General features: G+C 43.0%; 1 protein-coding gene across 1 annotated transcript in view; it reads right to left on the bottom strand.

Annotated features, from left to right (window-relative positions):
- Positions 1-16320, bottom strand: part of PLPP5 (phospholipid phosphatase 5) — a 266283-nt gene that overhangs the window by 119376 nt on the left and 130587 nt on the right. Inside the window, exon 6 of the mRNA XM_069617937.1 lies at positions 6855-6979. Coding sequence (XP_069474038.1) covers positions 6855-6979 — 125 coding nt within the window. The remainder of the gene's footprint in view (positions 1-6854; positions 6980-16320) is intronic.

The following is a 16320-nucleotide window of genomic DNA, read 5'->3' as shown; positions in this document are numbered from 1 at the left end:
CTTTGATTGGGTAACAGCAGAAATTAACATATGGCAACAGGTACATTCCACTGGTTATAGATATGAATTTATGTGGCATTAACAACCCTTTCCAATAGCTGGAACTGGGGGATAACATCCCGGCTGCTCAAGTTAATGGCCCGAGCGAAGCGACGGTGGTTAACAAGGGCTCCAGGCTGTTACCCCCAGTTCCAGCCCTTGGAACACAGTGGTAACACCATTAGCACCCCGGGTTACCAAGCTGTAACCCGGTGAGCTAGAACAAAAAAAAGTATTTTCATTGATTGAACCTGACGCCACGCACGTCCCGTTCAATGAATGAAAATACTGATCCAAAATCGCTGCCATGGTAGTAGAAGGCGGAGCTCTGTACGGAGCCCCTCTTCTATTACCATTGTAGCCGGAAAAAGGGGGAGGGAAGCTGCTGTGGCGTTAGTTGCTGCAACAGTATGTGGGGCAGGGGAGGGGGGCTGGCAAATGAAAAAAGAAGGAAAAAAACAGGAAGTTGAGGGGAAGATGGCGGCCTGCGGCAGGGGAGGCAGCCTGTGGGTTCTGTGGAAAGTGGGCTGGGATCAGAGATTTCAGCCCGCGAACTGCAAAACCCGATTGGCTGCGCGCCCCCTTCCTGGATGATAATTAAAATTATTAAAATGATACAGTAATAGCCAGAGTTAATAAAGTATTCTAATTTCTAGAGGGACTGGGGCACACAGAGATTTGCTGAAAATAATGTGTAATTGGAATGGGAACCTAAAATGTATGCGCAACCCCGTTCTCAAAGCACCGGGAGTACTGCGTAACTCAAATGAAAATATATAGTTTTTTTTATTAAAAAAAAAAAAAAAACATTCTTGGAACGTTGTTACTGGTTTTTCCCAGTGTTAAGATGGATTTTCAGAATAATTCCTGTGGACAGATTACGAGGGACCACTCTAGGATGATGAACTTAGACGAACACTAATGTCCAACCAGACTATTTGGGTAGTGTGACTGAATATACAGGCTTAGACTTAGGAGGGTGTGAGAGTGGTTAAGGTTTCAGTTAAGCACACACAGAGCAGTCTTAATAATCCAAGTTAGACAGGATGTATAAATATAAAGGTATTTATTTAGGCCATGGACAACTCTTATCAATTAAAAACCACAGGTAATTTACTAAAAAGGTCCCTACTAATATATGGCATACATTACTCAACGTAATCTTATTTCTGATGCTTGTATCTGCTTAGATTCACATGCTATGCGTAGGCCGATGTAGTGGTAGTCACGGAGTATTACATGATTTGTTTTTTCGAAACTCAAAAAGGGACGTTGACTGGGCGTGTTAGTAATATTATCCCTAGTGTGACATCTACTGTACCCATGGTCCTTCATGCGTCGAGGTCCCTCAGATTGTTTTGTTTCTGACATGAGGTTGCATGAAGTGTAGGGCGAGTACAGATGTAGTAAAGCAGAAAATAGCGATAGAGCAAGAAACATGTACCTTCGACTCCAGGAGGGGAGGAAGGGTGGGCGCATGTGAATCTAAGCAGATACAAGCATCAGAAATAGGATTACGGTTTTAATGTATGCCTTCTGAGGCTTGTGGATCTGCTTAGATGAATTGGGGTTGGAAGCCTGTGGCTGAAATGTTCGAGGGAGAAAAGACTGAAAGTTATTTTGCCGAAAACTTTCGGTCTTTTCACTCCTGAACATTGCAGACACGGGCTTCCATCCCCACCCACACCACCACACAAATACTTATCTTGTGGCAAGACACTTCGATGTCTGCTGCCGACTCGCTGTGTCCCTGCAACACCTGTTCCCTATCACTTCCGTGATTGGGAACCGGCGCTGCCCCTGCCACCGAATGGGGGATTTGCACCTGCCACCGAATGGGGCATTTGGTTGAACATCTCAGCCGTTCTGAATTTTTGAACGGTTGTAGTTCGGCCAAATCTCCCATTCAGGCTTTTTTATTCAGGCTTTTTGGATGGTACCGCTTAGATCACATGCTATGCATAGATTAGCGAGCCGTATCTCTAGAAGGAGGGGGTTGTGAGAAGGTACAGTGGCACTTAGATGTTTTAGCACCACTTATCCCACCAGTGAATCTGCTTTAGAGTGTGTGTCAATGCAGTAATGCTGCGTAAAGCTATGAATGGAACTCCAAGTAGCTGCTTTGCAAATAGCGTCTAGGCGGACATTTTCAATAAATGCTAGAGTAGCTCCTGTACCCCTGGTAGAGTGAGTTGTAGGAGTGAAAGGTAGGGTCTTTTTGATTAGTGAATAGCACAGCTGTATGAATTTGACTATCTATTTGGAGATGACATTTCTAGAGATGTAATTACTTTCTCTACCAGGTTCTATGGAAGCAAAGAACTGATCTATTTTCCATAGAGGTTTTGTTTTGTTTACATAGTACAAGACCGCCCTCCTTACATCCAATATATGGTGGCTTCTTTCAGTTGAGTTAGATGGATTTTGGAAAAAAGTAGGTAGTTCAATGGATTGGTTGACGTGGAACTTGGAGATACATTTTGTGAAAACCTAGGATGTGTTCTAAGGACAACCTTGTCCTTGTGGATTATAAAGAAAGGGTCTTGTACAGATCATGCTTGTAGCTCACTGACTCATCTTATGGAGGTGATGGCTACCAGAAAGGCGGTTTTGTATGTTAAGTGTTTTAGGCTGGCCTTGTGCATAGGCTCAAAAGATGGACACATGAGCTTTGAGAGCACAACATTAAGGTCCCAACCTGGTGGAGGGTTAGAAATGAGACAGTATAATTTATTTACTCCCTCCATGAAAGCCTTGATAACAGGAACTTTCCACTTGTTCCCTTGTTCTGCGAAGTGGTGTATGCGGACAAGGCCGCTAGGTGTACTTTGATGGAGTTAAATACTAGGCCAGAGTCTAGTAGATAGAGCATGTAGTGCAGAATGTTGGATGGTAAACATTCAATTGGATTTAAGGATTATCTGCACCACACCACAAACCTCTTCCACTTGTTGAAGTAACAGTGTCTGGTGTTGGGTTTCTGTGCCTCCTTTAGGATATCCATACAACTTTGAGTAAGGTTTGGGTGGCCAAACTCTATGACTTCAGGAGCCAGGCTGCCAAGTTCATAGACTGAGGATGTGGATGGAGTGTTGTCCCCTCGTGTTGGGGCAGCAAGTTGTAGGTGCATGGAAGCTTGATTGGTTTGCACATCACCAGTTTGAGCAGATGCGGAAACCAAGATTGTCTTGCCCAGATTGGAGCGATCAGGATTAGAGTGACTTGTTCCTGGTGCATCTTGTGCACTATCCTGCTCAGGTGTGGTGTTGGCGGAAAAGCGTAAGCAAATTTCCCTGACCAACTCTTCCACAATCATCTACACCTGCAACTAATTAACTTTCACCACCTGGATAAAAGGCAGAGCTCAGAAGCACACAATGAGCAAGGCAAGGAACGAGACAGAGCACATGAAGGAGTAGCCTATTCCAGACCTCAGCTGAATCGAGGAAGCCAGATGGAAAGTCATGGAATGAAACCAAGGAGGGAGATGCCCTTGGGCCGTTTGACAAGTAATCGCTGTGCTGTTGAAAACTTGGAAGTAGCACGTGAGGCCAGAGAATCCTGTAATGCGTGTCCGAGATACGAGATACCAGAGACCTTCCTGTCTGACTGGCTAAGTAGGGGGGAAAAGTGCAGCCGCCGTGGTGCCGGACCTTAGCTCCATGATCAAAGCCACTAGCCGAACCTTGTATACAGCCAGTGAGTTGAAGGCAACTGTGTGACACCGAGCTGCGCATGGGTGAAGGTTACGGGTGGCAACAAAATGTCCTATGAAGTCAGATGGAAAAGGTGTTTGATGAAAGACAGGAATGTTAAAGGAAAGCTGAGAATTGTTTATTTGTTTACTTTGAGAAGTGAACGCATCATACTAAGTAGCAATAAGAATGCTGTTAGCTGTTTAAGAGGCTCGCGTCCGAACGAGGGAAGCCTAGAAAGTGAACAGCAGCACATCTGGGCACGGAGTAGGGGGATCTGAATCATAAAACAAGTGGCTCGAGCCTGAACAAGGGAAGCCAGGAGAAAAGAGAGTACTGGATGAGTGATTGAACTTTTAAAGCAAGAGCATTAAGTAGCAGAGTGGACCGGCACCGCGTGGGTGTCGATTCGAAAGGTCTCTGCCTGAATGTATCCCGGTAACAGAACTTATGAAATGTGAATATGATTCATGAGGAAGAGAATCGAAGTGCTCCTGCAAGGGTTTGAGTAAAATCCTTTGCACAATTGAAAGTCTTCGGTTTGTAGTGAACTGTGAAACAGGAGTCTGAGCCCGACGGAGGGGGACTCAAAGTCAAAGGTGAAAGTGGTGAATTGAGAACTGAACCATACAGAGACCCGAGTCAGATGGAGAGAGGTCTATTGTGAATTGTAAAGTGAAAAGAGTCTGAGCCTGGTCGAGGGGGACTGACAGTGTAAGTAAAAGACTTTTGCTACTTGAAATAAAGTGGATCTGAGCCCGGCGGAGGGGGGGGGGGGGCGGTGGGGGTGAACAGAAAATGACCCGAGAATGTGTACATGTGAAATCCAAAGAAACTTTGATGTTTGTTGTGTTGCATCAGGCCCTTTGAAAGGAGAGACTTTGAATGGCAAAGAGACTTTGACACAGAAGACCATGCTGTTGAAGTTTTGAACTGCACTCTCGTGCTAGAGAAGCCAGAGACTGTGCTAAGCTCCAGTGTGCCACCTTGTCCTTGTGGCGGAAAACATAGGAAAGGGAAGCGCATGGCTTGAATATCCTGACATATCATTTGTTGAAAACTTTTATTTTGCATAACATTGTTTCCCACATTATTTGTATTTAGAAGTAAGGATTGAAACTAGGTGTATTAGTATAGGCCTTTTTATTTTGACATATACCACTAGGACTGTGTTATTATTTGATGGTCATAGCTTGCTCCCATCTTTAGATTTAGGTTTAATAGGCGTTTTTCAAAACCAAGTGAAGTTTAATAAACACCCTTGAACTGTGGTCACTTATGTCTGTTTTACAGTTTGATACCATGAGTTACTTAAAGAGTCCATTGATGTTCACTGATACATAGTGCTTGGAAAATCTCTCTCAATTGTTCCATATGAAAACCTAGTTCTATATGAAGGGCAATTAGAACTGAAAAAGGTATTCTTGGAGCTTTTACTTTTTAGATTAGGGATCGGAGTTTGGCCGAAAGGGTGATGGGAAAAGGTTTCTCTATTTTCCCTAAAAGGGGCAACCGATGGTAATAGGCCATTAGGGCATCGGGTATCATGGGGTCTTTTCCATGAGCAGATGGGGGATACCATGTTTGTTCCAATGAAGCCATGACATCTCCCCAGAGGTTGCTCTCCCTCATACAGCCACCCCCAGGGATTAGGTAGCTGCTGCCACCCCTGGCCACATGGGAGGAGGTCACCACTGGAAAAACAGCGATGACTCCATCAGATTCATCACAGAAAGCACTAGTACAGCACAGGCTGTATAACAGTGCAATGTAAAGCGCTGCAGTTCCCACTTGGGATTTGGACCTAATAAAATATAAATTACAAAAGTTATGTCACGTGATAGTCTACAAATGTGTTGAGCTCAGAAAAAGCCCAAGCTGTTTGTCAAAGTTACTCTGAAGATAGAAAATAGAACACTGAGATTAGCAGGACATTTTCTATGCTTTATGATATCATAAGGACTGCAACAAAAAGGATGCCAGGAATGATGAAAATAGAGTATAGATGTATATTTCAAAATGTTCTTGGATCTGCCTTCTGGTGTTTTCAACAAAGAAAGTCCTGCTACGAGAGAACATTTGTGCCGAACACGAAAGGCTGCAGGAGTAACGACTAGAAGGAATGAGACGCTTTCATTGACGGGAGTGTGATGCGAACACACAAATGCGATCTGAATGAACAAAACAATTTGTCGTGCAAGATACAGGGAGCCCGAGCATCAATGAAATGAGTGCAGGAAAAGCACACGCAGATGAACGTGGACGTGCAGGAACATAAGACAGTTAAAGGTGGCGACATGAAAGCTGCTTGACGCCTAACCAGAGTGCACAGCCGACCTCGAGGGCCTAAATAAAACAAGAATACTAGAGAATCTAATTAGATTAGCTTGGTGGTAATTAATCTTGGATAAGGGTAATAAAGACCCGAGATGAATATGGGCAAATGAGCACCCAATATCAGTGTTTGGAGTAACCCGGAGATTGTACGGCTCCTAGCAGCATAGTAAAGAAATGGTGTGCAATGGAAGTGATGCAAACTATGTGTTAATTTCCACCCCAGTTCTTTACTGAACAGTAAAGTGTTTAGTTGCTGGATAGCCCCTGAAGAAGTTCTAGATATTGTAGAGAACGAGTGATAGAACTAAATATGTTGGGCAGATGGTTCTATAGACCTTAAAGTAGAACTATGTAACAACTGCAATTTTGCACAGCTGTGGGTTGATGTTTACATTGTACACTGAGTCACTTTAGCACTTTAAATGTTTTTCAAGTAGATATGTGAGATCATCCTGATGTATAGAAATTGTTGTTGTTTTTATGTTTAAACCTTTAAGTGAAACTCAAACGGGAATAGCGAAATGTTTTTATGAAATGATCATTAAATTTTCTCTTGTAGTAGAAACTGGTGGTCTTTGCCGATATTAGCAGTCCAGGAAGGTTGTTTAAAGGTGGTCTGAAGTCAAATGTCTCTGTTACCCTGAAAAACTCGGGAGAATAGAAAGGAGGATACTGCTAAAATATTCCACGGTTAAATCCTGCACAACCATACCATACACAAGAGCATGACACAGCCCTGCTTTTTGCGGCTCTGCATCAAGACATAATAACAAAACAACTCACAAGAGGAATGCCCACTTGGGAAGCTCTTGCGCCCTTCAACCACTGAATCAGGATCTCCAGTGCACACCAGTTCAGCATTCGATAGTCCATCAGGGAAGCAGCGATAGAAGAAATCTGGACGGGGCCTAAAATGAGGATGAAAAGACAAGAACCCATTATTTTCCATCTTTTTTACAATTTGCAATATGCAATTCAGATCTGCCAACAGATAATCATTGGAGTGAAAAGGGCCTATGGAGGACCAAAATGAAGTATTCTATCCATAATGTATATTCTTTGCTATAAATTTCATTTTAATGTACAACATTTACACTTGGCTCTGAAATATTACCTGCCAGTTATAATAATCAGCAAACTCCATTTAAATTTAAAATAACACTCTTTTTGTTAATACCCCACCATTCGGGCCATACATAGACTTTCAGGACTGCTGGAGAACGCTGCGACAGATATACTGAGTGCTTTTTCTCATCTTTTGTATTTGCTTGTATATTGTTGTTCTTTACATATCCATGTTTTTGAGACTTCATGTTTCCTTTCTTTGTTCGTACATAATTTGAAACCACCTTTTATTTTTCCAGGCCAACATTAGTAGATTTTCTAGTGTCTCAGGTACACTTTCTTTATTTTTATTTCGTTTCATTTTTCAATGCTATTTTTTCAACACTATTTTTTACAAAGGTTGTACCCCAGTGTTCACTGCTTCATGTGGATTTCAATGTGCCTATAGCTTGGACATGTCCATGGCTATAATCTGCCTCCACCCATTTTAGGAGCCCATAGCAGTCACCTTGGTTACTACACAGCTTCAGATGATCAGCCTAATGCGCTTGCTAGACTGTGGGTGGTAGAGCATCCAGAGCGGTCTCCTCCATCTCCACCATGCAATCCTCTACACTGGAATCCGAAAGGGTAGTTTGTCCATGCAGTCTTCTTCTATAATGGCCCATAGACAAGTGTTTGCCGGCTTTCTTCATTTATAGAATATGATTCTTACACGTCTTCTATCAAAACCCCCCTGCAGTCATAACTTTTTGTTGTGCGACCCTTGGTAACCCCACAGTTATCGGGTGTAGGAGGTCTTACTTAAGCAGCTGATTTGTTTGTGGGTGAATTCTGTCACTGAGTAGGCATGTGGCAACGGTTCCATGTGACATTTTCGCCGCAAAAATATCGTGATGCAAAAATATCGCCATATTTTTGCAGCAAAAATAACACATGGACCCTGCGGGGGACACCCCTGCAACCTCCGCATAATTTATTTATGTGCGGGGGACATCCCCGCAACTAATATTTTTGCCACCAAAAATATCGCCTATGGCCGTTCCTGACGAGCATATGTTTGACGATATTTTTGCTGGCGAAAATATTACCTGATACCGTGGCAACTATGCGTTATGTTTTTTACTATACCATGTTGTAGCCTTTTAACCTCATTAGTAGCCAAATGTCCATGTATGGTGGTGATTTGTGTACCAAGGCATTTCAAAAGTCAACCACATTTAGTTTTGTGCCCTGCATTTATTTAAATACACCAAAGGAAATAACCAAAATGTTGTTCTGCCGAAACAGGCTCTGGACAGAGTCTACCAAGTCACCCTTCGGATGATAGATATCTGGCTTGTGCTGGATGAGGGTCTCAGAGACACCTCAACCCACGTGTGTAGGCGTGCCTATTGGTGGCGTTTGGCTCGCTAATCCTAGTTATTTGACGGCTTGACGGCTAAAACTTTGAATAGTGCCCAGTGTGGATTGGTGGGGGTGCGTGTGTGTGCGTCTATAACTAGGGAGACCCTGGGATATTGAACAGATACTTACCTGGGTGGCTACTGGAGAGATGAGCTGTGTGGCTAAGCCACCAGAGAGACCATTGGAATGGGTGTTGAGGTAGCCAAGGGGCAGAAGCATCCCCCCGAAAGGTGATGCTGGGTCAGAGGGTGGTATGGGGAGGAATCCGTGGCTACCCTCACCACATCACAGGCAGGAGTTTGTCACAAACACAAAACACAATGCTTTGGCCCATTAAAAAATGCTGTATAGAGTTCTTTAGAGAGTAGCAGCAGAAGTGAAAGGTCTGTGGACCTTTTAATACAGGACCCACATTTGCAGAAATGTGTACATCATATGGATATGCACACCCCCCTAGAAATTACAATAACAGAGCTCACTGCTTCTGTGGGGAGTGCTGCAAGAAATATTCCAAAACAAGACGCTATGGCGCCTCTGTTCACAGAGACCGATGCTTGCACATTTGTGTGCATGCATGATGACCATTAAAGCAAGATGAAGGACCAGCCTTTTCAAGTTTCCGTTCAGAGAATGAGGGAGATCCACAGAGGTTCAATTATACACACCTGAAGTACTGAAACACTTACATGAAACTCAATCCTGAAAGGCAAACATAGTCAACCAGGCTCCTTACTACCGGGTGCACCGGTTCTCACCTCACACCGCCTCTCGTCCTCTTAGAGCGGCCCCAGCCCACTGTCTTGCCATACCCAGAATCAAGCTTCAAAAAGCTGGCGGTTCTAGTTTCCCGTTCCTTGCCTGCAAACTTTGGAACTAACTCACTTCCTAACCTTCTCAGATCCGAAATATCTTTCCATTCCTTCAAAAGCAAAGGTAAACTGTGGATTTCTGATCAAGACATGCAAACCTCCGGTGTCACTAGGCACACTTCCACCGCTGAATGACCGTTCTAACGCTCCTTCCAGTATCCTGATTGTAAATTTATAATTTCTGACAAATGCAAATATAATGTAATGTAACTATCCTGTAAGTATTATGTATGTAAGTATTATGTATGTAAGCAGCTGTTAAGTAGGATCTTGTTATATATTATGTTTGACTTATCCTAGTTGTATACTATGTCACTGTAACACTTTGTAACCCATGATATGCGCCCAGATGCCTTTGGGCTATATAAATAAACTAAATACAAATAATCACACGCTTGTGGAGATCCCAGGTATACAAAAAGGAGAGAGGGAAAACGAGAGGGACAATGAGAGAATAGGAGAGAAGCAGTTCTCCCACATTGGACTCAACCAACCAAAGAGCCCCCAAGAAGCACCAGAGAACAGCAACAGGCAACAGCCTAAGAGACTGAGTAGCCAGGGAAGCAGTGAAAGCTTCCGAAAGCAACTGCTTCCCCCCTTTGCTTATTCGTGAGATGGCTTGAAGTTTAATTCTCCCTTCTCCTTTGGTTGGTTTAGGATCAATCATTTTGCTCTGGGAAATGACTAGCAAGAACTTTAAAGTCATTGCCCAGGTCACTGGTTTGAGTAAGGGATGACTGCTATTCTGCAAGGTTGAGAGCTAGCATAAGAGAAGATTAGGATTGAGGATGGACAGAGGCCATGCTCAGAGACTGAGAGAATATTGCTGCAAGGAGGAAAAGACGAGTTACAGTTCCAAAGTAGATGTGATCCTATTTGAGTTATTTTATTATTTGTTCCTTGAATCCTGTCCCCTACATTTGTACAGAGAGCCGTATAGAATTCTCTTTACGAATCAGCTAAATCTTGTATCAAACTGTTATCCTACGCACGCTTTGTTACAACTGCTCCTGAGGGTCTTAATGCTGCTACTGGATGATCCCAGTCATTTTGTCGATGCCTTCTGCGCCTCAATGCTGGATGATTCTTTCTGTAAGCCGTTCTTCTGCTATGCTCTAACGTTACATGCTAGAAGCTCCAAGCCTATGCTAATGCTCTCCTCGAAGCCTTGTTGTCCTCAATTTCATTTGTTAGAGCGAAGGTGGGAACTCCTCCTTTGCTTGGATTGACAGTGAATGGCTTGCTGCTGCTGCGCCTCATAACTGCTTGTGACATCTAGAATGGCCTCTGGCAGCTGTTCCCCATTATGGTATCATTCCTGCGGTCGTGTTTGGTTCCCTTTGCCCATCTGAGACGACTTTGACTTGCCTGCTTGATCTCCTCTGTGCTCCTTCACAGATGTGGTCCTTCCTCACTGTGAGCCATCTGAGTGGATACTTCATTATAATTATGTTGTCTTGGTTGGACCCAATCACAACTTGGAAACCCACTTATGCCTCATGTGCGGTTTTCATCATATCCATTGCCTTGGTTTCCTATCCCTGGGTCTATTTAAACAGATTATGTTGCTGGTCCTGTCCTCCAGAGACTCCTTGCTCCAGGTGCAGAGTGCCCTCTGTGTCGCCATGTTCATTATCGTCTTTTTTTGTGGGCTTGGGTACCACATTCTGCAGCCATGCTTCTCTGGGTCTCTGAGGCAGGATCCTGGATCCCAAGGCATTCTGGGGCGAGTTCCCTCATACTGCCAGGTTGATGGCTGGTACCATCTTCACACCTCTGACCTGAAGGAAACACACACTTACCTTTTTACCACAACCGTGAGACACCTATTGGGTCTGACCCATTAAATTCTACAGACAAACCTTCTGGAAGTGGAAGAGCGACGTAACTTGCATATTTGGCTTAACTCCTTTAAAGGCCCTCGAGTTCTTGGAGCAATTCTGGTATTTAAAAAAAATTCATGCAATTTTATATGACCTATTGTTGAAAAAAAATCACTGGCATTCGCTACTATTGAACATTTCACAGTAGAAAATATTCTACTTGACTGTACCTGTGCTTCTACCGGCTATACGGGTGAGTTGAGTCTTTTACAGACGCTTTACTGTTTAATGTTTACATATAATGTAACTATATATATATATATCAGTATTGTAAGGAAGGCATGGTATCATGAATGAAGACAGACACAAATGATGCACAGTTCAAGGGTGCTTATTTAGCAAAGATGGGGTGGTAGAACGCCTATCTAGCCCTATATCTAAGGATTGGAGCAAGCTCGACCATCAAATAATAAATAACGCAGTTTTAGGAGTTTCTTGTCAAATCAAAATGGCCTATACTTTTTTGTTTTAAATTAAAATTAAAGTTGTTTATAGTTTGTAAAAAAATAAGATAATTACATTGTCAAACTTTTACAACTTTTCCTGTTTCATACAACAGCCCTCTAGCAATACCTAATACTTGTTGCCATTACGAACAACGCCAGCCTACCATCCACTGCTCACGACCACCCTGACCAACATGAGCAAAAATATAAATATCCCAATTTGTATGCTCACAACTGGTCTTATCATAATCATGGCCTATGTGACCTACAGCACGAGTCCACCGACAGACAGAAACCTGAGACTCAGATCAAGACTACCCTGCATCTATGAACCCAAAAGAAACCAAACAAGCAATACCTCTGGACTCCTCTCCACCCACCATCACCCGGCCAAATGAGTCCAGGTGCTAAAATAGTCACTCCTTTCTCTATGCCAGACCACTCTCACATAGAAAAACAGTCAAACCAAAATAGACACACGACCAAACCCTCTCACAAACTCAGCCCTAAGAGCTCCTTAACGCTAACTGGGTCACTCAACAACAGATCCATGGTCTCCCACGCCACTGAAATTGCAGACATCCTAAATAGTGACAGCTTGGACCTACTCGCCATAACAGAGACCTGGCTCCACGAGGCTGCAGGACCCACCCTGATGTTAGCCATTCCAGACAATTACCAGATCCTTAGGGTAGATAGATCCCAACACCAAGGGCGGCGGCTTAGCCATTATTTTCAAATCCACCTTACCCATTAGGCTTGCCACCTCTCCCCAATGCTCCTCCTGCAAAACACTCACAGCCAAACTGCCGTTATCTAATAACCGCACACTAACCATCCACTTGATTTACAGGCCCCCTGGACCACGAGGCACCTTTGAAGACGACTTGACTAACCTCATAGCGAATAGCTCTCAAAACCACTCCCAAACCTTACTGATGGGCGATTTCAATATTGGACTTAACGACCCAAATAACAAACAAACAATTCAATTGCAGCTCTACTCAGTGACCACGGGCTTACCCAAAAAGTCCTTGCCCCCACTCGCATCAAAGGTAGGACCCTTGACTGGATTTCAGACCTCAACTGTAACATTGCCATCACTGACTTTGTCCCACAACTCTGGACGGACCATTATTTAATAAACTTTACCACCACACTTGATCTTCTTAGCTCCAAAACCATCAACATGGCACCCCCCATCCCTACCAGAAGTAAAAAAGACATTACTGCTGAAAAACTTATCCCGCTCATCCTCCCAGCTATCAATAGCTTGGACAATAATACCAACCCAGACATCCTAGTGGATACCTTCAGTAAACCTATGACCATGGCACTAGATACCATCGCACCAACCAAACTGCGTAGAGGCAAGCAAGAAGCACACCTGAATGCCTGGTTCACACCCCAACTTAAGAAGTTAAGAAAACAAAAAGAAAGCTCCAAGTCATCTGGCGCAATTCACCTACAGAAAACAACAAAGTTAAACTAGCCCAATACTCCAAGTTCTATAAGAAAGAAATTATCAATACAAAAAAAATGTATTTAACGACAGAATTACAAAAGCCAAATCCAATACTAAGGAACTCTTCTCCATCCTCTGGGAAATTGAAACCCCCATACAACCAGTAGACACCACTCCTAAGGACAAAGACATGGTGTTCCAACATACAAAACGCCCTATCCAATAAAATCACCACCCTCCAACACAAAATAATTAAAAAAAGGACTCTATGCCCCTCCCTGATCAAAAACCACCACGGCCCACCGAGCCAAATACTATCCCTCCCTTCAGTTTCAAAACTATCTCCATCATTGACACTGACATTGTCATCCTCTCCTTGAAACCGTCCAATTGCAAAGGTGACAGCTGCCCAGCGCAAATAATAAAGGACGCAGCTAGAGACTTAGCCCCTTTTTATATCGGAGCTCATAAACTCCTCTTTTAAATCAAACACAGTACCCACCAATTTGAAAGAATCATGGGTCCTCCCCCTACTCAAAAAACAAACCCTTGATCCATCCATCCCAACCAACTACAGGCCTATCACTACTGTGCCTTTCCTTCTCAAAATCATCGACAGAATGGCTTACTTACAAATCCAGGACTACCTGGAAGCCAACCACCTGCTAGGTTCTCGACAATCAGGTTTCCGTCCCCTCCATGGCACCGAAACAGCCCTGTTAGACCTTAAAACTAAAATTGAGGAGCTGAAGGACAGCGGAACAATGGCATTACTACTTCTACTGGACTTGTCCGCAGCCTTCGACCTGGTGACCCACGCAGTTCTATGCAACCACCTTAGGCTTGCCGCCAATTTCACTGGGGAAGCAATAGCATGGGTCCAATCCTTTCTAGCTAATCGAACTATGAGAGTCTTCTCAAGCTCAACCTGCGCTGATCCGATCCAAATAACATGCAGAGTCCCACAAGGATCCTGTGTCTCTCCCACCATGTATAACATATTCACCAAGCCACTGTTTGATAAGTTGGACAGACTGGGCGTCACCTACACAAATTATGCAGATGACACCCAGATCCTAATACCCCTTTCGGGCAACTATGAAACGGACCTGGCTTTGGTGAACAAGATATACATCCTCATTCAGGCATGGATGGCGACTCACGGCCTCTGCCTGAATGACGATAAAACTGAGATACTGCTCCTTGGATCCGACACTAACCTAAATAAATTATCCCCAAACTATGCATCTTTTAACATGGATAACAATATCATTACAGTTATGCCTGTAGTAAAAACACTAGGTTTCTATCTAGACTCCTCCCTTACCCTTAAAAAGCAAACCAGCTCCCTCGCCTCCACAACAGCTTACACTTGCAAGCTAATTCGGGCTGCTAGACCATTCCTCTCCAGGGCCAGTTGTATCACCTTGGCCAACGCTCTAATCATGTCCAGATTAGAATATTGCAACGCCCTGTACTCTGGAGCCAACAAATATGTCACGGACAAACTACGACGACTGCAAAACAATGCCCTAAGAGCAGCGCTGAATATCCCAAATAGAGAACACAACACGAAGTACAGGAAAGATACCCATTGGCTAAAAATAAAAGACAGAATCTTCCTAAAAACCATCTCCATCACATCCAAATGCCTAAATAACCTAGCTCCCTCGTATCTAGCGGATAGAATCTCGAGGAGAACTACGACCCGACCCACCAGAACAGTCAATTAATTCATGCTCGAAACCCCTCAATTCAAGCTGACTACAGCCGGAGGAACCAGTTTCCCAGTCAAAGCGGCTCAATCCTGGAACTCCCTCCCTATCGACCTCAGACACCCACTACCGTAAGTCAGATTTAGACACAACGCCATCAAGTGGCTCCGTACCAATGACCTATAATCTCCTCGTCCTGTCTTCTGACACCCCACCATCACCCTATACTTAGACTATGCATCCCCGATCTGCACTTGATCAGCCAGATCCAGTATTAGACATTGTATCCTTAGGTATGCACACTGTATGTACACCTTGTAAGACCCAGTCTGGTCCTGATTTGCACCTTGATCAGCTAGATCTTGTGATCAGCTATATATTGTATCATATTTTGTATTACACGCTCCATTATATTGTACTGTATTATTATATTGTATCGTTCTCACATGTATGTACCTGCCTGTAACTAAGCTTCGAGACTTGCTGTACTGTTGCGCCCGTCTACCTAAGGGTTTGGTGCGCATTAACAAACAAACAAACAAACAGACAAAAATACAACAATAAAAACACATACATACACCAACAATAAAATAACTAAGACAAACTTTTTGTTTCTCAAATAATACAGCACACCCTATAGATATAGTTTCAAATTTACAGCATAAATCAGTTTGTTTCAATGAGGCCATTTAAGGTTTTAACAATAAAACTAAAGTAGGCAATCAAGCAATAATTAATTGTATCATATATAAGCATTGTTGGTATTATTTGGTATATTCAATCTTTTATTTTACTGTACGTTCTAAATAAAGCAACATGTTCAACTGTTCATTTACAGCCTCTCAGATGAGGCTTAAGTTAGCACCTTAGCGGGGAACAGGTCATACCTTCGAGATCATAGCCATTTATACTAAACCACTATTAATTGGGCACAATTTACATATGTTTTAGTTCACATGAGTATTTATTTCTGTTAGTATTTGTTACATTTTAAATAACAATCGTGATAATGCTACTGTAAATGACATGCTGTTACCGACTAAAAATCTTTCCCAAAATGAAATTCTAGCAACTTCAGTTGCATGTGGATGATAAATACCCAATAATTTCCTTGTTTCTTCAAAAGAAGAACAGTAAACCACAAGATGTTTTAACGTTTCTTGTTCCATAATATTGGTGCAGAATCGAGAGATCCTATTGTCTGTGTATAAAAGACCCTTTTCCATTTAGATATACGTTCCAGGGTTTTGAAATGATTCAGCTTAAAACGCATGTAAATAACTCTTATTTTATTACAAGGACACAGTGTCAAGTAGGGTGCACGCAACTCTCGTTCTTGTAATTGATGCATATTCTGCATATAATTTATTACTTCTATTCACTTCTAGGGTAAGAGACC

This window comes from Ambystoma mexicanum, chromosome 10 (assembly GCF_040938575.1).
Source record: "Ambystoma mexicanum isolate Mex_15411 chromosome 10, UKY_AmexF1_1, whole genome shotgun sequence".
NCBI classification, from domain to species: domain Eukaryota; kingdom Metazoa; phylum Chordata; class Amphibia; order Caudata; family Ambystomatidae; genus Ambystoma; species Ambystoma mexicanum.
The sequence above is the reverse complement of the archived record's forward strand: the minus strand, read 5'-3'. Positions and strand labels throughout refer to the sequence as shown.